The 22,005-nt window shown below is 52.6% G+C and overlaps 1 protein-coding gene across 1 annotated transcript; it reads left to right on the top strand.

Annotated features, from left to right (window-relative positions):
- The first annotated feature begins 695 nt into the window (after nt 1–695).
- Nucleotides 696–21,826, top strand: OAF (out at first homolog). The gene is made up of 4 exons (XM_054005580.1): nt 696–952; nt 17,888–18,022; nt 19,807–19,987; nt 20,744–21,826. The coding sequence occupies exons 1-4, from the start codon at nt 713–715 to the stop codon at nt 21,016–21,018; spliced, it is 831 nt and encodes a 276-aa protein (XP_053861555.1). The 5' UTR covers nt 696–712; the 3' UTR covers nt 21,019–21,826.
- The last annotated feature ends 179 nt before the right edge of the window (nt 21,827–22,005 follow it).

Below are 22,005 nucleotides of genomic sequence, written 5' to 3'. Positions count from 1 at the left end.
TGTTCCACGAAGCTGCTTTATTCTCTTTCCCTTCCAACCTCCCCCCGTCCCAATTTGGCTGCATGAGCAACTTGGGATCCCAGCTGGGGAGCAGCTGTGGGCTTGCACTGGCCCTTTAAAGGCGGAGGTGCACTGTCTCTTTAAGCCAGGTCTCTTGTGGGTTGTGTTTAGTGAAGGAAGTGACGGGGGGGGAGATTGAATGAAAAGAGAAAAACAGAATCAAAGAGTCCCAAGTAAGGGACAGAGGGAGCTGGGGCAGGGCTGCGGGGGGAGAGGGAAAAGACAGGCTGGACACGGTGGGGTAGCAGGGCACGAGGAGGAGACGTGGTTGCCAAGGATCTGGGCACCAGCCCCCGGCACCCCGTGTGGGCACCAGCCAGCCACTCCACCGGTGCACTGGAAGGTGTAACGTGCAAGCCGCAGCCCATGTGCTGTCCAGAGTCCAGGGAGAGAGGCGGAGAGGGGTAAGAGGAGAGGGCTCCAGGGGGTGGAGAAGGCGGAGGGTGGGAGCTCCCAGACCCGGGGGCTCTCTTCGCTCTGCCAAACTTTCAGCCAAAGTTTGGAAACTTCTTGGGGAGGGTTGTCGCGGGAGCCGTTGGGGCGAGCTCGGGGTGAGGGGGTGCCTGGCTGGGGGAGCCCAGGCAGAGAGAGGGGGAGTCTAGGGGCTGCAGAGGGGGCGAAGCGGGGGGCTGGCTCCCGCTGCCGGCCGGGGATGCGCGCTCGGGGCTGCGGGCTCTCGGCGCTGCTGCTGCTGCTGCTCCCGCTGGCTCCGGGGCCGCTGCTCGGCCGGGCTGGCCCCGGGGCGTTGTCCGAGCTGCGGGTCCGGGTGCGGCTGCCCGATGGGCAGGTGACGGAGGAGAGTCTGCAGGCGGACAGCGACGCCGACTGCATCAGCCTGGAGCTGCGCAAAGGGGACGGGACCCTCGTCACCCTCACCGCCGACTTCCGACAGGTACGGGGGGCTGGGGGGCTCGGACCTCCACAGAGGGTGGCAGGACCCGGAATGAGGGGCGGGGGGCTCGGACCCCCATAGAGGGGGGCAGGACCTGGGATGGGGGGAAGGGGGGCTCGGACCCCCACAGAGGGTGGGGAGCTTGGATCCCACAAAGGGGGCAGGACCCGGGATGGGGGGGCTCAGTCTCTCCCTGCTTCCAGAAAATAATGGATCTGGTCTGGGAGGCTGGAATGGGTCCTAAACTCCCCAGGGTCCAGGGTGTGTCCCAATGGGGAGGGATTTGGTGACCTCTGAGCTTACCCCCACCGGGAATCCTCCTGGGCTGGGGAATCTGAGCTGAGCCCCACATGGGCTGGGGCACCTTTGGAGCCCTCAGTAGCTGTAGCAGAAGGATGGGAGTGTGTGGGCGGGGGGGTGCATGGACCTTTTCTCCTCTGTGGCTGAGGAGCTGGCCCTGCCCCCATTACCAAACCAGGGAGAGAGGAGCAGATTTTTGTTCCCTTCCCGGGGCTTGGGGAGAATGCCCCCTGCTGAGGCTGTGTCCCCTCCTTTCCACTAGCCCAGCAGGGAATGGAGATGGGTAAGGGTCTCACTGCTGGCAGACTGTCCTCTTCCCTTCTGGTACCACCACATCTCCATTACCTCTTGGGTATCTGACCCATGGACTTGACCCTTCCTCAGCACCATGGAGTAAGGGATGGAGGCCAGATCTCCTGCAGGGGACACTGCCCCCATCCCATCAGCCTGGGAGAACATGCTGCTAATGGTCCTCCCCCTTTCCCTCTTCCCCCAGCCCTGTGGAGAGGAGCTATGGATAATCCAGAGTGTATTTTGTTTATCTGGCCTCCCTGCTGGGATGGAGCAGATCAAAGGGCTACAGCCTGGGAACACTGGACATGACTTCTCATGGGAGACCAGTGGAATGAGCTGAGCGGTTCTGTGTTTATAGAGATTCTCAGGCAGGAGTGGCAAGTCAGGAGTCTGCTTTACATGGGGGAGATGGAGTGGAGTAGTGTTTGTACAAGTTCTGTGCCAGGGTAGGTCCCAGTGTGGTTCTCATTTATAAATTTAAATGCTCTTTTAAAGGCAGATGAATGTCATTCCCCCACTTTATAGCTGGGGGAAACTGAGGCGCGGAGCAGAGAAGGAACTTGACTCTGAGGCAGGACAGCAGCAGGGCCAGGGATGGAAGCTAGGCCAATGCCTTATCTTTCCCTGAATCTGTCCTATTGATAGCTCAGCGTGGCAGGTGTGTTTATCTGTGGTTGGGAGTGATGGGATCTCCCCTGCCTTTAGGAGCTGGGGGTATTTCAATCAGTGAGATGGGATCCCTTCTATCTTTTGGAGGAGAGGGGTGGTTCTGTCTCAGTAGGATACAGCCTTCCTTCTATTTTGTGGGGTAGCCTTTATAGGTTGGGTCGTCTCTGGGTAGAACAGCACTTTGGGGTGTTTCCATCCTTCTGTGGAATTGGATGAGCAATTTCTGTCTCCACGTGGGGTGGATCATTGGGGTGTGTTGGAGGACTGGCCAGTGAGTTGGGGGCAGAGGAGTGCTCTCCAGGATTGCAGCTGCAGTGAGGGTGAGGGGACAAACTCTGATGTTGGTTGAAGGAAAGGGTGACTTTCCCCTTCTCCCACCCCCCCGCATCTTGGTACAAGAGGGAGTCTATGCAGGGGAGCTACCATTCTCTCTGAGATGAAGCGTGAGAGCCCATAGCACATTGCAGCAGAAGAGATTGTCTGTGCTAGATGGACTTCTCTGGAGTCTGTGCAGAGCATGAGCGGATGCCATGGATTTTCCATTCCACTAAATGGTGCACCGGAAACGGCATTCTCTTTACTGCTTTGTGTAGTGATCAGTTGGGGTGGTTAGTGTTGTTTTGTCCCAGTCCTTATTTCAGGACTGTTTACTCTGGTTTCAAGTGAAAGGAAACTAATATCTAAACTGTAATGGGTATCCTGCCCAGACCTGCTGAGAGCCTTGGAGTCTTGCAGCTATCTATATGGGCAGTCATCACCCCCTAAACCTCCATGCTCAGCGATGTATAAGAGTTTCTCACACACGCACCCATCCCCAATACAACATTTGCTCACAAGTCCCTTCTTAGTCTCTTTTCCAGCCTATCAAACGGCCTCAGTTCGAGAGTTGGAGGGTCTCAGCCCAGTTCCTTGGAGCACATGTCCGTATCTCAACCCACCTCCTTCCTCAGTTGTCACAAGTTAACCTTCTTCTCTGCAAGAACTAAATGGACCAGGGAATCTGAAATCACATCCTATTCTAACAATGGTCTCTCCATGTCAGGGATAAGGCAAATGGGCAGGTGATGGTAGTAGGAGGGAAGTTTGCTGTCCATGCTATGGGGAAAGATCTTCACTCAACCAGGCTGCCAAGCCAGCACCTTTCTTCAGCACTAATAAGTTACACTTAAGTATCAGTGATGTGCTGGGTGCTGTACAACACACAGAAGTAAACAGCCCCTGCCCCAAGGAACTTATACTGTAAAAGACACATAGAAGATGGGATGCCCTGGGAAGCTCGGAGAAGGGAGTTAAAATCCATAATCAGTCCAAATTGTGTATCACTGCACTTTTTTTTGCCAAGGAAAATCCATGCACTTTCCAGATCCTCTAGACAGACTACGGGGGCTGTGGATACCCCCATGGGAGCTCTGGATGCCACGTGGTGAAGTGCTGATGCTGCTGTTCATTCTGGCATCCCTCCCCACCCCTTCATCTCTCCTGAAGATTTGCACGTGAGACTTGTCTGCAAATCTGAAACCTGCAAGAAAACCTCTCCCCATACTCAAAGCACTCGGGACAGTTCTTAATTGACATCAGCTCAGAGCTGGAATGTAATTTTTTTTTTTTAAATGGCTTCGCTGGAACATGGTTAAAGGGGAAAAAACCAGCCAGATGTAACAACCTGAGAAATAGAATTTACAATGCCGTGAGTAACCATGAGAGCTGCCTGCCTGCTGGGGATCCCATCCAGACCTGTTTTCCTGGCCTCTCACAGCCATTACCACATTTAACTCTGTTCTGCTCTGGTGCCCTGCTCCATGGTGTTTCACAACTTCCCCTTGCCGGCGAGAAGCCCTTGCGTTGTTCTCCTCTGGAAATGCCGATAGGGTTGTTGATCTGCGTTTTTCGGTCTAGTTTTGTGGTTACAATGCAGCCAAAATGCTGGCTTTTCACACAAATGATTTTTCCAGTTCCCTGCCTTGTGCGGGGGAAGAATCCTGCTTCCCTTCTCCCCACCCATCTGTTGATGGAAAATGGTAGGTTGTGAAATCTAGAGGAAGGATGGCCACTGGTTAGGGTGCCAACCTGGGATTTGGGGGACCTGGTTCTGCCACTGACTCTGTGTTCCAGTTCCCCATCTGTAAAATAGGGATACTTCCTTGCAATCTTGATCAGGCACACAGATACCGTGCTAATGGGAAGCCATATAAGTACCTAAGCACCATTTCTAGAATAATCTCCTTAGGGATACAATATGAGCTTGATCCCTTGGGACTTTCAAAACGAGACTGGACCTGTGCATTGTACTGGCGGGAACAAGCCTGTACTGTCCCCGGGGAAGTTATTGCACAATCTAATCTGTTGGTATCTGCTGTGATATGACTATCAACATGAAAACCATTTGTTCAACCAGCTCTTTCCCTGTGTTAATTGCGTGATGTTCACCCTAATGCAGAGGGGTTTGAGGCTTATGCAGTACTTAACTGCACTTATGCCCTGTCTTGAGGCCGGACATGGGACTTTAGTGGTGCTTGCCCGCCGCTTCTGCATGCGGGGAATTTTTCTCCCATAGAGGATTGAAACTGAAAGTATTTTATAAATCCAGTTGACCTTTTGCCACTTCAGTTTACTTCTTGCTCTTCATTTATCCTGCCAATGAAACCCATGATCCGATTCCCACCCACTGCGACTCTTGGCCACAGCAGCACCCAGGGAAACACCCCCAGTGCTATCTTGCTGCCCACCCCCACTGAGAGGCATGTCAGGGATTGGAAGGATAGTAGCTGCACCACTCTGTGCTCCAGCAATTCTGTGCTGTGGAGCGGTCTGTAGGCAGCAATGAGTTAGAGAAGCCATGGGGCTGCTCGGGGATTTACTGGCCATTGGAGCAGCACAGAATCTGGGCGATAAATACATGGCATTAAAGCAGACTTTCTGAGTGTGGTTCATTTCATGTTCTGGTTCTCCAAGGCGGCGGGCTCTGGTTGGTAAGGCATTAGACTGCATCTCCGGACGTGTGGATTCTGATCCCGGCTCTGCCACTGAGCTGCTGGGTGACCTTGAGCAAGTCACTGCACCTCTATGTTTCCCTTTCTGTAAAATGAGGACAATAATGCGTTCCCCAGCTTTATCAACTGCTTTGAGAGCGATGGGTGAAAAGTGCTGTAAACCCTAAGTGTGTATTGGTATTTATTACCAGGCACCGGTGCCTGAGATGTCTGGGTTTTTAGCACTGCAGGGGAATTGCTTAAGTAACAATAAACACCTCACTTCATTGCATTTTTGAAGGAATGAAGCATTTCTGTTTCTATTTTATGGCTGGTTGTTATTTAAAAAAAATAACAACAACCTGGCAGCATCTCTGCAGAAGTGGTTGGGTTTTCACACTGCAGTCTGGGAATGAGGTGGGTGGCTTATGTTGGAGTCAGCACAAGGATGCAGGTAATTCTTTGTCCTTATAATTACTCGCAAATTAGTGCATGGAGCTGCATGTGGAGAGGGCAGACGATTTTAACCCTTGCGATGCCAGGAACTTCAGGTTGCCAACAGGCTGCTGGTATTGTATTCAAGGCGAGTAATTATTTGGAAAAAATAAGAAGATTCACACAAGAACCAAGACAAAAATTATGCAGTGTCAGATTGGTACCTATATTTATATGCTTCTGACACTTGGCAAATGCTAGGAGCCTACAACAGGAAATTTAACGCATTCTATCAGTGATGCTTGCAGAGAACACTTGGTATTGTCTAATGGGATAAAGTAACTAATGCTGATGTATTACAAAGGAGTGGCCAACAAACTGTAGAGACAATGGTTTGCGAAAGAAGGCTGAAGTGGTTTGGGCATCTTGTACAGATGTCAGGAAAAAAACATATTCCTAGACAAGCCCTTGCCTTGATACCAGGTGGTGGAAGACGGAAAAGAGAAGGACAACAGATGACCTAAGAAAAAAACCCATTGAGAAAGATGCCACTGTCATGGAAGCAGACTCCACTGGAGCAAGAAATGTGGCATTAGACAGACAGTGGAAATGCTGGATTGCCTCGTGTCACAAGGCATGAGAACATTGAATCTACTATTGGTGTCTGTGCTTAAGGCTGCTGCCACATCCGGGCTCCATTGTGCCAGGTGCTGTACAAACATGGAGTAGACAGCCTCCACCCCCAAAAGTTTATGCATTCAGTTTGGGAAACCCGCTCTTCCCAAATTTTCTCCCCCGTGGATATCAAGAATATCCTAATTAATGCTGGTAAAATCGTGGAAGGGATATTAAATCTCTTGCTTCAGGGCTTAAGCTGGCCTCTGACTTTAGAGATGAGGATGAGATCTAATGTGGAAGTGCGTGGGGGGCAGTTCATCCTACATCTGCTACTGCAGGGTTCTTGCACCTGCCTCTGAAGCAGCTGGAGATGGCCACTGTCACTCACAGGAGCCTGGCCTTGGATGGTCCTTGGGTCTGATCCAGCCTGGCGATTCCTGTATTCCCCTAGGAAATTTGTCACCTGTAGCCAGGTGTTGCATTTGGGGGCTATAAGGTGTTTAGACAGGTAAGGATTGGGGCAGGAGGCTGTTGCTTTCTTTGGGGTGTGCTCACTCCCTTGCTTGTGTGTGTATGTGACCAGCAGGCATAGGCAGGGTGCTAGAACGATTTTTATAGTGAGGCTGTTGAAAGCCATTGAACAAAACCATAGACCCTGCATATGATGGAAGCCATGCATTTGGTTTTCTATTATTACTTCAAGCCGAGGGGCACTGCCTTACCCCGAGCCTCCCTAATTCCATTTGCAGAGGGAGAATGCGTAGCAACGTTATAAATCCTGCTCTTGGGCTGCTAGAATGCACGGTGTCACTGGCTGGACCCTCTCCCATTTAGCGGCCCTGTACTATAATTGCCTCTGTCCTGGGATGTGATTTCCAGCTCTCTGGCTGGATCTTTTTCCATGCTTCAGAGGCATTGTTTCACAGAAATCTCTGCAGAGGCAGGATTTTCAACAGCAGAACCCAAGATGCAGAACCGTGCTGTTCTGCGTGCACTTTTCAAAGGCTTCCTAACGGTGCCCTGGGACTCCATCAGAGAACAGATGACACCAATTCCCTGCAAGTTACTGTGAGATAATAGGAGGCTTTTTAACTCTCTCCATAGGAGGGATGGAGTAATTTGGGAGTTGTAACCAGGCAGACTAGAAACCACGATTCAAGCTCTCCACAGGTTTTCCTCTGTGACGTTAAACATTAAAGAGTTTAATGTTGCATTATTAAAATACGGATTTTCTAGGGATTTGGTATTGGAGGGGGGCAGTTCACTAGGATTCTGAGTTGGTGGTTATCCTGAGGGGTAGTGCTACAGTCTGAAAACACTGTATTTTAATCGAGCCGATCTTTTGAACAGCGAGAATGATTCACTTTTATCTGATACTGTTTATTGGTCTGGTAAGCTGAGCACAGGACTGGAAGGCCACAACTCCTGAGTTCTAGTTCCACTTTTGCCACTGATTGACTGCCCGGCCATGGGCCACTGATTTGTGCATTCCTCATCTTTTAGGTGTTTAGCATCAGATGTTTAGAGCTTGATTTTTTTTGAGAGAGAGAGGGAGGTGCTGAGTGCCCACAGTTCCCATGGACTTCACTTGGAGTTCCAGGTGCTCCCTACTTACCAAACCAGACCCATTATGGGGCACCAAAAATGGAGGCATCTGAAATTACCAGGCTTGCAAATGTGGCCTTAACCTCTGAACCACAAAGTCCCTATTTGTAAAGCATTGTTCTTATCTAGAGTACCTCACATGGATTTCATGATGATCCATCAGTTAATGCTTGTGAAGTGTTTTGGAAACCTAAAGCACCGTGCAAGTGCTAAGTGCTATTTATTTCAGTTTTGCAGTAACTGATCCAACTTTCCATTACAAACAAGGGACTCTGGTTGCTTTGAGTTTTACCCACACAACCCAGTTAGACCATTTTTACTTGGAGAACGTGATAGAAGAGTAACACCCACTATCACTACACTAGCCAAATTCTGCTTTTGCATCTACCTATCTTAGGGTACATCTACGCTACAGGGGGGGGTCGATTTAAGATACGCAAATTCAGCTACGTGAATAGCGTAGCTGAATTCGACGTATCGCAGCCGACTTACCCCGCTGTGAGGACGGCGGCAAAATCGACTTCTGTGGCTTTCTGTCGGCGGCGCTTACTCCCACCTCCGCTGGTGGAGTAAGAGCGCCGATTCGGGGATTGATTGTCGCATCCCGACGGGACGCGATAAATCGATCCCCGAGAGGTCGATTTCTACCCGCCGATTCAGGCGGGTAGTGTAGACCTAGCCTAATTAGGTACTTACTTGGTATCTCAGCATCTCACAACCCATGGTATATTTATCCTCATAACTCTGCTGTGAGGCAGGGCAGTGCTTTTATCTCCATGTTACAGATGGGCAACTGAGACACAGAGTGGCTAGGTGACTTGCCCATGGTCAAGCAGGGTAGAGCAGGGGATTGAACTCAGGTGTCCCAAGTCCCTGGATAGCACCCTAATCACCTTCCTTCCTCTGTGTGGACGTACGCAGTCCCCCTTTGCGCTCAATAGGAGCCAAGCATGTGAATCACTGTCCTAAAAGCTTTTGTTTCTTGAGGACTGGTTTGCTCCACTCAACGTGGAACTGAGATAGGGTGACCAGATGTCCCGATTTTATAGGGACAGTCCTGATTTTGGGGGCTCCTATTACCCCCCCACCCCGTCCCGATTTTTCACCCTTGCTGCCTGGTCACCCTAAACTGAGAAGTTCAGCTCAGATCTAGTCATGCTTGGCCCTTAGTCCCTGTTGGGAAAGGCCTAAAAGCAGCCTGAATTGCCCTCTCATCCCAGAAGATGGTCCCTGTAGGAGAGGGATGAGGCCGGGTTTGAGGAGCAAGGAGATGGAATGAGGAAAGAATAAATGGAGGACAAGGGGGCTCCTCCAAACTGGAAGTCCTCTAGTGGAGTGTAATAGGGTTCGGTCACTGTAGGAGCCCCTCCTTGTGGCCAGGTGGGGCAGCTCTCTTTCCCTCTGATGCCCCATGCTGACAATCACTCCATCACTGGGGTGGTCTCTTCTGTAACTTGTCTCTCCGGCTTTTGTCACGATATTAACGTCCACCCATTTTGGGGTAACAAAGCTCAACAAACAAAAGTCCCCCAAAGGACTCCTAAACCTTATATCAGGTCTGCAGCCCCTGACTCTGGGCCCAGTGATCACCGCATCCCTCTGGGCTCTGAATTATCCATATCTCCTGTCAGGGGGCTTCATGCCCCCTTCCCAATGGCTGGTAGAGGAACCCAGGCCCTCCCTCTTCTCTAGGTTCCAGCCCAGGAATCCTGTAACCAACAGCCAAACTGCACATTTCTACCCCTTGCTGCAGTTTCCCTGGGCTTCTCCCTACCCAGACTTCTCAGGCTTTCTTCCCTGCAACTTCTCTGCGTTGACCCTTCTTTCAGGGCTAGGATCCCTGGGCTCATTCTCCCCCTGGGTTTCCTCCTCCCAACGTCTCTGCTCCCAGAGAATGACTGCAGACTCCCTCCCTGGAGCCCCCTTCTGAGACAAACTTCCTTCTTGATCAGAAACAGCCTGCTCTTGCCCAGGTGGATTTCATGATCAGCTGAGCGTGGCTGTCCCTCCAGGTGGCATAACTGGCCTCGCAGGCCCACGTTAACCCATTCTTGGCCTGGTGGGCTACATCTGTGCCTGGGGGACCTGCTACACCTTTCTCATTGGGCAAAAGGGCTTCCCCCCCAGGGCAAGGATGCGGCTTCGGTATAGCAGTTAGGAGGAGCTCTAGGACTGCCTGTTCTTTAGCTTCACCAAGCAGTGCGAAGCCAAAATCTGAACAATGGTAGTAACTGTACTAACCACCCCTAGGTTCAGACACACAGGTCAGGGGTTGCCAGCACCTCCTGAAAGGGTTAATGTGGAGAGTCCTTGAGAGAACGTATCTGGGGAGGTTCAGGTGTCCTGTTGGAACTTGTTCCCATGCTGGGAAGTTTTACAGAAATCCCCGGTTGGTAACCGTACTGTGCCCTCCGTTGACTTGGCCAGGAACTCACTCAGCACTGAGTCACCTCACTCCTCTGGCAGGACCGGCAGTGAGGGGGCTGGGGTTGCAGTCAGGAGGAGGAGAAATTACCATCACCGCTCTCTGCACTTCTGTAATACTACAGTAGTGTTTCCCAGTAACTCTTACTGGGGTATATTTGCACCCGGGGCTCTGCCACCTTTTATCAATTGGGTCTCATTGCGACAACTAGCGTCCCTTGAGGAAGAGTGAAGGGAGGTCCGAGGCGGTGACGCTGGCTGGGCTTAGGACCTAGAATCTGCTCTCATGGGGTCTGTCTACACTGCAGCCTCCCAGACAGACCGCACAAGGAGGACTCTAGCGCACTAAGACTAGCAGTGCGAACATTGCAACCTCCTGGGTCTGAGCTCGGGTGGCTAGCCCGAGTCTTCACTAGAGCCACGACATCCACGCTGCTATTTTTAATGCTCAAGCTCGAGTCCAGCTAGCATGAGTCTGTCTACCCAGGCTGGGAGGCTCACCCCCAGCTGCAGTGTAGACATGCCCCCGGAGCATTAATGCTCTAACCACCTCTCTGCCCTGGATTCTGCCCAGGTCTCCCTGCTGGCTCACTGTGAAGACTTGGCCACCATAGCCGAGAGGCCTGAGCCCAGCAGGAGGCAGCCACGGCTGTGAGGAAATTGGTCACCAATGCGGCGCAAGGATCGTCATTCTAGACTCTGAGACTTCCGGGGTGGGAGTTGGATGGTGGCAGGCGAGGTCATGCAGGGCCGACGTCCTGCTGTCTCTGACGCAGTGAAGCCAGGGGCGGTGGGTGGGACGTGGTTTATTTAGATCCATCTCAGGCGGTCAGGCTAAAGCCTTTCCGATTCTGCTGATGGAGTGTTGGGGGAGGGAAGGGCTGGCAGAGGAGCGCAGGGCTTTCGCCGAGCCTGGCATGTAGAGTTCACAGAGAGAACTCTGGAAGGGGAATAATGCAGGTCGGTGGGGGAGGGAGGGACGGGAGAGGGCGGTGCTGTTGTCTCATGGACAGTACAATGGAAGGGGCCGTTAATCCATGAAGACCCCTTCGGATATCCTGCCTGCATCTACTTCCCCTCTTGTGTGATCTCCTTTCCCGCTGCTCTCCTCCTCCCAATCCCTCTCTGCCCCATTTCCCTGCCCTGTTACCCCCTTCTTCTCTATCCCTCTTCTTCCTCCTTTCTCTGCTGCAGGATCTCCCTGGCCCTCCTGTATTTCCTTTCTCTCCGCCCCCACTTTTCTATTTCTCTGCTTCGTCCCTAGCCTTTTGTCCCACCTATGAGCCCCTTTAACGAACATGCTTGCAGCGATCCAGACAAGAGGCCCTCCAGTTCCCTTGGCTCTGGCCACATGGAGACCACGGTCTATAAATCACCGAGTGCACACAGCCGGGTAGATAAATATTTAGATTGGCTCCGGCGGCGGGGCTGGGTCACAGACTCTCCGGTGTGATGGGAACGAGCTCGCAGGGGAGGGAGGAGGGGAAATAGATTGACGCTGCACACAGGAAGACCAAATAGCAGCAGGAGAGGACCCGGGAGTGTGTGTCTGAGGATGATGCCGGCAAGGCAAGATGAGACAGGGTCTGAGAGAGCCGGAGGCTTTGTTAGTTTGCGGCCCCGACTCTCCTGCAACTCCAGCCGGTTGTGTGTCCGTGTGGGGTCAAACCCACACTGATTTACCCCCCATGCCAGGGGTTTCAATGGGATTGCATCACGGGTGAGTAGACTGATTCAGAATCCAGCCCTACGTGTTAGTGTCATCTCACATTTCCCTTCCCCTCTTCCTGGGCATCAGGGCTAAATTTGTCTGAGGTGTAAGCAGGCTCATGCCACTGACTTCAACCCTATACCACTGGGTCGGGTGACGTTGTGCCTGCTTCTACCAGCCCTGAACTTGCTCCTCCAGCACGCCCAGGTGCACAGATTGCCAGTGCATTTGTGTAACTGTTCCTGCTTTCGTTTAACGGCAGGGTTTGAACCTGGGACCATCAATGCTAAAATCATGAGCTTCATCCAATTCTGCTAATGGCTTACAGCTGTTAAAAGCAGCAATAGACTCATGGACCAGACCCAGTTATTGAGGTACACGTACCTTTGGGCAGGTAGATCAAGAAGAATTCTGCAGTTCCAAAAGATCTCCATGTCAGTCTGCAAAACTCACCTTCAACCTGGAGATGTAATTTTTTTCTAATCCCTTGCCCATGGGCAGCTAAATTTTCAGATTTCATTGTCTGGCAAAAAAAAAAGTGGCTGGCTCGCTGTCAGCCTTGGGTCTCATTTTTCTCGAGTAAATTAAAGTGAAATATCATTCTGTTTGGGACTGTTGGGTGGTTCATTTTTATTTGCTGGAGCCTCACTCGGCCTTGCATGTCGTGGGAGATCAAAGCGGAAGAGCCCAAATCAAAACCACTCGGCCTAAATTTAGAAGACTCTCCAGTGAATCTGGGCCGTACCACCAGGGCCAGGTTTAGACAAGACCCTTCTCATTAGAGTAATTGAAAAACAGGATGAATTTTTTCCCCCCACGAACATTTTTGTGCAAATTTCATCCTTTCTTTTTTTCTGGGTTAAAATTGGAAATGTTGGCAGTTTCCCTCTACCCTACTTCCCCCGCCCCGCTTTTGTGCTGCTTCATCCATCGCCTTAGGCTTGTAATTCCAGATCTCAGGAAAGATCATCGCGCTCTGACTTTTATTTTGGAAAAGATACTTTCAAATCTTGCTCTTGAAGACCCAAAAGACCACAGCGGCTTCTAGCTCTCAGTGATGCCTTTAAAGCCACTGAGAGTCATTTCAGGGGTATCCCCTGTGCGGGGTGGGTTGCCAGTCAAGCCCAAGGACTGGAGGCAGTGATAAAAAATGATTGTTTGTGGACTAATTGGATATTTTTTTCTTTTAAATTCCCTCTATTTCCTGCTTCTCTTGTTCAGTTTCCATTTAATAAGTACACCCAGCAAAATCCCTGCTCCGGCGTTGGAAGGGAGCCACATCTCAATCTGCAGCTGTTCTTTCAGCTGTCCAGATGTGCCCTGAATTCCACATCCTTTTGTTTTCTGTAGGTGGGAGAGGAGACAGTGAGTAAGTTGAGGAATGTATGAACTGGCCCAGATGGTAGCCCCAGATAGGACATTGCTCAGAGCTTTGATTCCTGCTCTGGACAAAAGGACGTCTCGTCCCAAACCTTGTGAGCCAGGTAGGAACACCCCAGAGATCCTAAGGGGGAAAGGTCTTCTCAGCAGCTTGGCGTCCCTCTTCCTGGTCAGTGCGGCTTCTGCTCACACTCCCATGGAGGTTGGTCTTAACCGCAGTGTTCTTCGGTGGATTCCAAAGGAAGTGAATAGTAGTATTCCACTCCTCTGCTAGGGATATGCTGCCACTGTGACATAACTCATTCTGTAAGTGAATTTAGCTCTGGAGGATGGTGCCAGATTAACAGCCAGGACACACAGAATCTCTGTCTATAGAACAGATACAGCAAAGAAAACAAGCTTTCCACCCCAGCCCACCCACACACTGGCCCGCTAACGTACCTCCATCTTGACCTGGGAGAGCCTCCTCTATGGATGAGAATTCCGTATCCATGAGCCATTCAGTCCTTGGCCTCGCTGCTGAAGTGCCCAGCGTGGGCGTTAATTTAGTTTCCAATGTGATGGTTTTTTGTGATGTAGACATCCGTCCCCTAGGGACTGGACTGCGATCATTTCACACAGGCCACCAAACAATTGTCAGGTGGTCTCTGTCAGCCTGAGCTGGATTTATGCTGCTGCTCCGGCAGTGAAATGCTCCTGCATCTCCCGTTACCAATCTCCCTGTGATGCCAAAACGTGAAAAAGAGCCTTTGTCATGGAGAGTATCCTGCCTCTTTCTTTCCTCCTGCTTCTCAGGAGCTGGCGTTTTTCTCTCTCCATCCAGTATGTTCTTACCAGCGATGTTCCAAAGGAATGAATCCCCTTTACCTCTCCCTCCCGCCAAGGACTTGATTGCCCTCAAAGCAAAGAGCCAGCTCCTCCTATGGCATAAATTGGCATCGCTTCATAAAGTCAATGGAGCCTGTTCTGACTTACACCAGGTGTGGCTCTGGCCCCGAGAGCTTTTTCTTCTAGAACAAAGTTTTTGCGAGGCCTCAGTGGAGTAGCTAAGCGCTGGTGTCCTGAGCTGAACTTTGACACACAGATGACTTCTTAACCAGATGCAGGCCCTAGCTGCAGGAATCATGGGCTAGAATTCTCTGGCCTGGGCTATGTAGGAGGTCAGATGAGATTTGTTATAATGGGTCCCTTCTAGCCTTAAAATCTATGAATTTCGTCTCTGCTCTGCCATTTGTAGGGCCCAGAGATGAGCATCCTGTTGGCTGGCCCGTAGCCCCACACGTCCTGATGCCGAGTGCCAAGGAGTGGGTGGGGAGGAGCCTGAGTAGCATCAGGGTAGCAGAATCCACGGTAGATAGAGTGTGGCGCTGTCATGCTGGGAAGAGCGGGTCAAAGGTTTTTCTTGTGCACTGAGAGCCGAGGGGAAGGGGATTTACCTTGTTTAACAGCTTGCTGATGAGGTGAGGACCTATGCTGCAATGATGGCCCATGGTATTTTTAGTTGTTGATGGCTGGGAGCTGTGACCAGCTGCCCCCACAGGGCTAGGATTACAGCTCAAAGATAGCAACTTGGAGGAAAAATGCACCTCTCGGTTTGTACATAGTGTGAAGAGGCAGGATGTGGTGTCAGGTGTTTGTCCCTCCTGCAAGGAATGGCCGCTCTTTGACGCCAATGGACGGAGGGGGGAAGAGGAATCTTTCAATTGATTTTCCTGACCTTTGGATCAGGCCTTTACTGCAGGGATCACATATTCAAGTGCTAATTCAATGTGCCGTCCAGCCCAGAGGTGTGAAGATTCTAGATGCTCAAAACCCACTGGAAGACTAAGTGGCAAACCTCTCCAATGTTCCTCGGTAGCACCACTCTGCCTGAGCTACACTGCCATCAATCTTCCCCTGGGTGCAGCTGCCCCCAGGGAAAGCCCCAAGGATTTGTCAAGGGCCAGAAGACGGACCATGTTGCCAAAAAGTCCTTCCCCCAGCCCACCTGCTCTCTGCCCCTTCCACAGGTCTAGGAGCAGAGAGTGGGTGGGAAAAGATCTCTTCAGATTTGGGGGGTGTAGGGGCTGTGGACAATGTTGCAAAGCAATCTGAGCCCTCATTGCAAACCAGTGAGGTGGTGACTCCAGAGATGGGTTGGCAGCTCCATGAACGTGTGAGCATTGCTGGCTTAGGTGGACAGAGTAGCAAACATGTGGAGCGATCTTTGATTTGCTTTGCCAGCTAATGAAGATTCTCCTTCAGCTTGCATTCTATGCCTGAGAGCCTGGGGAGGATACCCCAGTTTCTATCCCTATGGCCACTCCTGTGTGGTTTAGCTGGCAAGGATGATTTGTGACCCACAGGCTTGATACCCTGTAGCAAAGCCGGTTTAATTTGCATACTGTAATCCTATTGGATGAGTGTCATAAATTCTTTCAGTTTTGTATTCTGTTTAAAGTGATGACGTTGGAAACATCTCTCAGCCTGGACGCTGGTGTTGGGTTGGCTGGCTTCTTTATTTTTGTTTTTGTAACACGTTAAGAATCCCATTCCCCTGGCTGGGACACGATTTGCGTCATGGGAGTGAAATTCAACTTTTTAGTTTGGTCCTTCCTAGCAATGAGATTTTCCCCACCCGCACCTTGTGCCTTTGCTCCATCCATGGAACAAATAATCTTTGATGCCCAGCAGAGGTTCGTGTCTATTGCTGTAACTAATGGATGCTGCTGGAATAGCAGATCTGGAGGTTCATGGAATCTGTATAAATGTTTCCCCTTCGCTGATGCTGCTGAGACGTGACCAGGTGACTCATCCCTCTCATGGGTCTCTGGTGACGTCCCAAGGGACACTGAGCCGGATGCTTTCCTGTGAGCCATTTCTACCATAGCAACATCAATTCCACTGTACGTGCATCCAGCAGTTCTGCTTTCCAGTTTCCTCTGGATGACTCAGGACCCACCTCCCTCCACATCCACTTGCCTGCTGCTCTCCAGAGGGAACCTCTGTCGCCCCTTGCTGCTATCCATAGATTTTCCCACAGCCTGTTCCCCTTGCTCTCTTCTGCGATGGGATGCAGGTGGAGGATGTACTTGTCTGGAGGCAGCAGGAAGTGAGGGCGTCCTTTCCTAGTAGATATGGGTGGGGAATTTGGAGATGCAAGAGCAGGATATAATCTGTGGGATATTGGGGTGCAACATGAGCAGTGATAGGTGGGAAATGGGGTGTCCTCCCACGTGGTGCAGGTCTGGGGTGTAGCAGTGAGGTGTCTGTTCCTGGAAGAGATGGGGAGGATTGAGACATCCCATCCCCAGAGGTGCAAGTGTGGGTTCCCCCCTATACAACAGTGGGGTATATCTAATCCCCATTGTCTCTCTTCCTTTCACTCCTTGTCCTTTCTCTCTCTCGCTCTCCCTTCATTTCGCTGTAGTCTCTTACTCACTTCCTTCTGGTCACACTTCACTGGCTACTGCCAGGACCGGCTGCATGTCAGTAACAGGAAGAAGTATGAAGCCTGCTGTTAAGGCCATCAATAACTCTGTCTCAGTGGAGAAGAGAAGGGTGGGAGGGGAGAAGGGAATCTGTAATCTCTTGCCACCTCACTGACATTTTCTTTACAGGCGCTGGAAGGAGAAGCAGCTGCTGGCATTTACCCCCCTGAGGAGCCGTTTCTTGTCTTTAACCCTCTCCTTCCCTTCCAGGCCACTGCTGCTTCTCCGAGTCAAAGCCATGCTGCTGCAAACAGCAGTGGGGTTGGGTTCTCTTCAGGATAGCATCCCCTCCTGGAAGGAGATGGGTCCACAGGGAGAGCTTCCCCTATCTAAGGGCCAAAACACAGCATTCTGGGTCCAACCAAAACAGGAAAGAATGGGGCACTCGATGCAAGAGCACCCCCTATTGATGGGGGAAGCTGAGGATCATTGATCCATAGGAGAAACTGGTGATCCCTAGAGAGTCGGTGTCACTCCTTGGTATGGAAAAGGCATACTATGAGAGAGGTGTATGTGTAACACACTTGACTGGGGGCTCTGTCGGCCTCTAGTGGTGGCTGGGCCATAGATAGCGGTTGATAAACCCGCTAACGCCTTGGCTGAAAGTTTTTGAACCCACTTCAATTCCCTGCATTGCTGGGTGGGTTGTCGGTAGTGGGGATTGAACCTGTGACCTCTGGAGCTAAAGGCATGAGCCTCTATTGCAAAAAGAGCCAGCGCTATTAGCCAGGGCTGCAACATGCTCATCGACCTCTATCTGTAGCCCCGCCACTGCTAAAGGGGGACAGTGTCCCACTGAATGGGTTGCAGGTGGTTGAGTGGTTCAGGGAGGGAAGCCCATTTCTCTTTGCTCCTCCTTCGCGTAGCACCAGGGACTATCTCACAGATGTGCAATGGAAGGAGGAAAAGGAACGGGGTGGTTCGACATGCACGTCTCTCCCCCAGTGAGGCACCATCATGCCCCTTCTCCCCTGTAGGAGTTCTGAAGTTCTCCTGCCAGTCCCTGAGGATTCGGGCTGGGGGACGCTGGTCAACCTTTTGTGGTTTGTTTTTGTGTCAGGAGGTGAAGATTTTCCGTGCTCTGATCCTGGGGGAGCTGGAGAGGGGCCAAAGCCAGTTCCAGGCGCTCTGCTTTGTCACACGGCTTCACCGCAATGAGATCATCCCCAGCGAGTCCATGGCGAAGCTGCGGCAGGTGAGGGGCAGCCCCACGAGATGGCCTGGTGCCTCCCCCATATGTGATCCCTGGTCTCTTGGGTAGGGTTACCATATTTCAGCAAGCAAAAAAGAGGACGAGGAGCCCCGTACTAGCCCCGCCCCTGTCCTGTCCTAGCCCCGCCCGTGCCCCCCCCACTTCCCGCCCCCCTCAGAGCCCCCAACCCTCCCCCCTGCTCCTTGTCCCCTGACTGCCCCCTCCTGGGACCCCTGCCCCTAACTGCCCCCCAGGACTCTACCCCCTACCTAAGCCTTCCTGCCTCTTGTCACCTCACTGCCCCCTCCTGAGACCCTCCCCCCATCCTAACTGGCCCCCTAGGATCCTACCCCCTACCTATATCCTGACTGCTCCAACCCTTATCCACACCCCCACCCCCAGACAGACCCCTGGGACTCCCACGCCCCATCCAACCACTCCACGCCCCGACAGACCCCCCCCCCAGAACTCCCGACCCATCTAAACTCCTCTGCTCCCTGTCCCCTGACTGCTCCGATCCCTCTCCCCACTCCTGCCACCTGACAGCTCCCCCCAGAACTCCCAAACACCCCCCCCTGCTCCTTGTCCCCTGACTGCCCCCTCCTGGGACCCCTGCTCCTAACTGCCCTCCAGAACCCCACCCCCTACCTAAGCCTCCCTGTTCCTTATCCCCTAACTGCCCCCTCCTAAGACCCTCCCCCAACTGCCCCCCCAGGACCCTAACCCCTGACTGCCCAAAACCTTATCCACACCTCCCTCAGAAAGCCCCCCCCGAACTCCCGACCCCCCCCCCGTCTTTTGACTGCCCCCTCCAAAACCTCCCTGCCCCTTCTCCGACCCCCTGGCCCCCTTGTTGTTGGCCTTCGCCTAAAGTCTCTGTGAACGTGCTCAGGAACGGTCTGAGCCATTCGTCCCGGCAGGCTTGTCCCGGCAGGCTGGCTGGCAGGGGAGGAGGAGCAGGGGAGGAGCTCCAGACTGCCGGAGGCGATCTGCGAATGCAGGGAGGGAGGGAGGGAGTGATCTCTGCTGCAGGGGAGAGGAGGAGGGGCTCTCTCTGGCTGTCGGAGCCCCATGTAAGTGGCACCATCCGTCCGGCTGCCCTGTCAGCCGCGCGCACTCTGCATGAGGGCGGGGAAGTCCGGACATTTACAAATTCCCCCCGGATGCTATTTTTAGCTCAAAAATCCGGACATGTCCGGGGGAATCCGGACGAATGGTAACCCTACTCTTGGGGCTATGTGCTTTCCTGTAGGGATAAAAGCCAGTCAGGGCCCCTAACCTTTTTTAGGTACCGGTCCCAATTTAGTAGCCTCAGATCACTGGCCCAGCCAACAGTCACCACTTCCCAGTGCATGCTCCAATCAGCAATGGCTGCCCCTAACCCTAGGCTGGGAGGAGGAGAGCAACTGTGGCCAGGAGTGGCCAAGACCTCCACTTTGCCCCCCCTCTAAATAGGCAGCACCCACCGTGCTCCTTACTGAGGTGTCTATTCAATGCCATCTCATGGAGAAGAGCACCACCTACTGAATTGCCAGCACTTCCAACAGCCCCTGGAATTTCTCTGGAGTCTCATTCAAGTGCCGGGCAGGCCCAGCTCTGGCGTAGCTTGGAGATCAGCTGGGAATCCCAGCACAAGACAGGCCAGCTGCATGCTTATTTCTTAGGTTTGCATAAAATACTGATGTCCCAAAAAAGCTAATTTGGGGGGGAGGGGAGGAAGACACTGATCATACTTGTTACCCATAATACAGCAGGAATTAGAGTCGATGTAACTTTCTCCTCGCCAGAAAAACCCCAAGACGGTGCGGCAGGCGGAGGAGGTGCGTGGGCTGGAACATCTCAACATGGACGTAGCGGTCAACTTCAGCAAAGGGGCTCAGCTGAGCCCCCACATTCACAACATCTGCTCAGAGGCCAAAGAGGCTATTTACACCCGAGAAGAAGACGTTAAATTTTGGCTGGAGAAAGGTAAGAATCTCCTTCCGCACTAGGCCTGCTAGCGGTAAGAGTGCGACCCGGTCTGCAAGCCACTACGATCTCCCCCTCTGCATTGTTGGGGGATAATCTGGTTCACATCAATCCCTTGCATGTGTAGCTGGAGTATTGGTGCGCACAGATCCTTTGCACGCCGGTGGATAACTGGGTGCACACAGATCCCTTGCACGCTGCCTGGGGGAGGACTAGTGGTTAACTTGCTACACATCTGTTTTTCACATGCTGCTCTTCTAATGAATCCAAGCTGAGCGTGTTATTTTCTGGGGCCACATCTCCATAGTGTGAGACCCTGCTCCTCCCACGACCCCACCTAGTTCCACATCCTAGACCTGCCTGGGCACAACTACCAGATCCTGTCCCCGGGCATGAGAAGAACATTTGGTGACTTATGCTGAGGCCGTAAGCCAAGTGCAGGGAAGGCGATTAGTGCTAATTAAAGTGCCGGCTTCTGTGATGTGGACACCTGGCAATGGGAACTGGGCTGAGCCCCCACAAACCTCATTTCATAGAGGGGCTGATGCCTGTCACTTTCCGTCACTACCTATAATCCGGGCCAGATTTGAATTAGGCCTTCTCCCCTCTAAGGCACCATCGCCTATTCCCAGCCCCCCGAGCCACCTAGCCTGCCTGCTTCTGTATGGGCCTGTCTCCTAATGGTTCTCCACCGACCCGCCACAGCAGGAGGCAGCGTCCTAAGCCATGCGCCTGTCTCTCCCTTTCCTCCCACAGGGGTGGATGGCTCCATGTTCGAGGTCTTGCCCCAGTCGGCCGACCTGCCCGACCTGCAGCGCTGCAAGCTGTGCTTGGACCGCTGGAAGCCCTGCATTTGCAGCTACTCGCTGAGCATCGAGTGGTACCCCTGCATGCTCAAGTACTGCAAGAGCCGCGATGCCAGCGGCAAGGTCTCCTCCTACAAGTGCGGCATCCGCAGCTGCCAGAAGGGCTACGGTTTTGACTATTACGTGCCGCAGAAGCAGCTGTGCCTATGGGACGAGGAGACCTAGCAGGCCCTGGCCAGGCCTTTCCAAGCGGCATCTCTTCTGCCTCCCGCTGTGACGCTCTGCCTGCCTGGATGGGGAGACGGGCCATGGAGGTGCCTTGTGCCATGAAGGATTTGTGTATGCCTCTTTCCTTCCCACTCCCCTGGGGCCCCTAATGCTGCCTCATACTGTGAAAATTGGCTCCGCTTGCCATGCATTAAGAGTGCCCTGCCCACCTCCTATGGGCATCGCTCACCTATGGCAATTTGGGACCGGAAGGAGGCGGGGGAGGAGCTTTCGTGGGGGGAAGGGGTTCATTTTGATCTAGCCGGTTTGCCCAGCTCTGGGGAAGAGACGGACTAGCTGGGGTGTCGATGCCAGGATAGAGCCTCTTCAAGGGCGGAGCCATTTTAACTGTAGCCTCTCAACCACCAAAATGTGACCCTGGTGTTTTGTCTTAAAAAAACCCAGCCACCAGAGGGGGTGGAGCGCCGACCCCTTCCCTGCCTCTTCAACCTTCCAGCGACACCAGAGCAGCATTGGCCACCAAAGGGGGCCAGATGGTTTGTGGGGTCACGCCTAAGCAAGGGGTGGTCCAAGGCCCACAAATCAAGAGCCCTGCTGTGGTTAGTCCTAGTGTCACATTGGATGTTGCCCCCTCCCCCTGGCTGGAGGAGGGAATGGTATGTAGCAGGAGCTGCTGTAAACCCCACCTCAGCCCCTAAAAAGTGAAGGGCTCTAAGTAGTCTCTGGTTTGGCTTGTTCTCATGACCCATCCCTGCTGGGGATTAGGCTCCTGCGTCCCACTTGCTTCCTATTAAGAAAGATCCGTCCACACCCACCCCTGCAAGAGTGTGATTGTGACGGGGAGAGAAGATTGGGGGGAAGGATAGCTCAGTGGTTTGAGCATTGGACTACTAAACCCAGGGTTGTGAGTTCAATCCTTGAGGGGGCCATTTAGGGATCTGGGGCAAAAACCTGTCTGGGGATTGGTCCTGCTTTGAGCAGGGG

The sequence above is a fragment of the Malaclemys terrapin genome, chromosome 15 (genome assembly GCF_027887155.1).
Source record: "Malaclemys terrapin pileata isolate rMalTer1 chromosome 15, rMalTer1.hap1, whole genome shotgun sequence".
In the NCBI taxonomy this organism is placed as follows: Eukaryota; Metazoa; Chordata; order Testudines; family Emydidae; genus Malaclemys; species Malaclemys terrapin.
The sequence above is the reverse complement of the archived record's forward strand: the minus strand, read 5'-3'. Positions and strand labels throughout refer to the sequence as shown.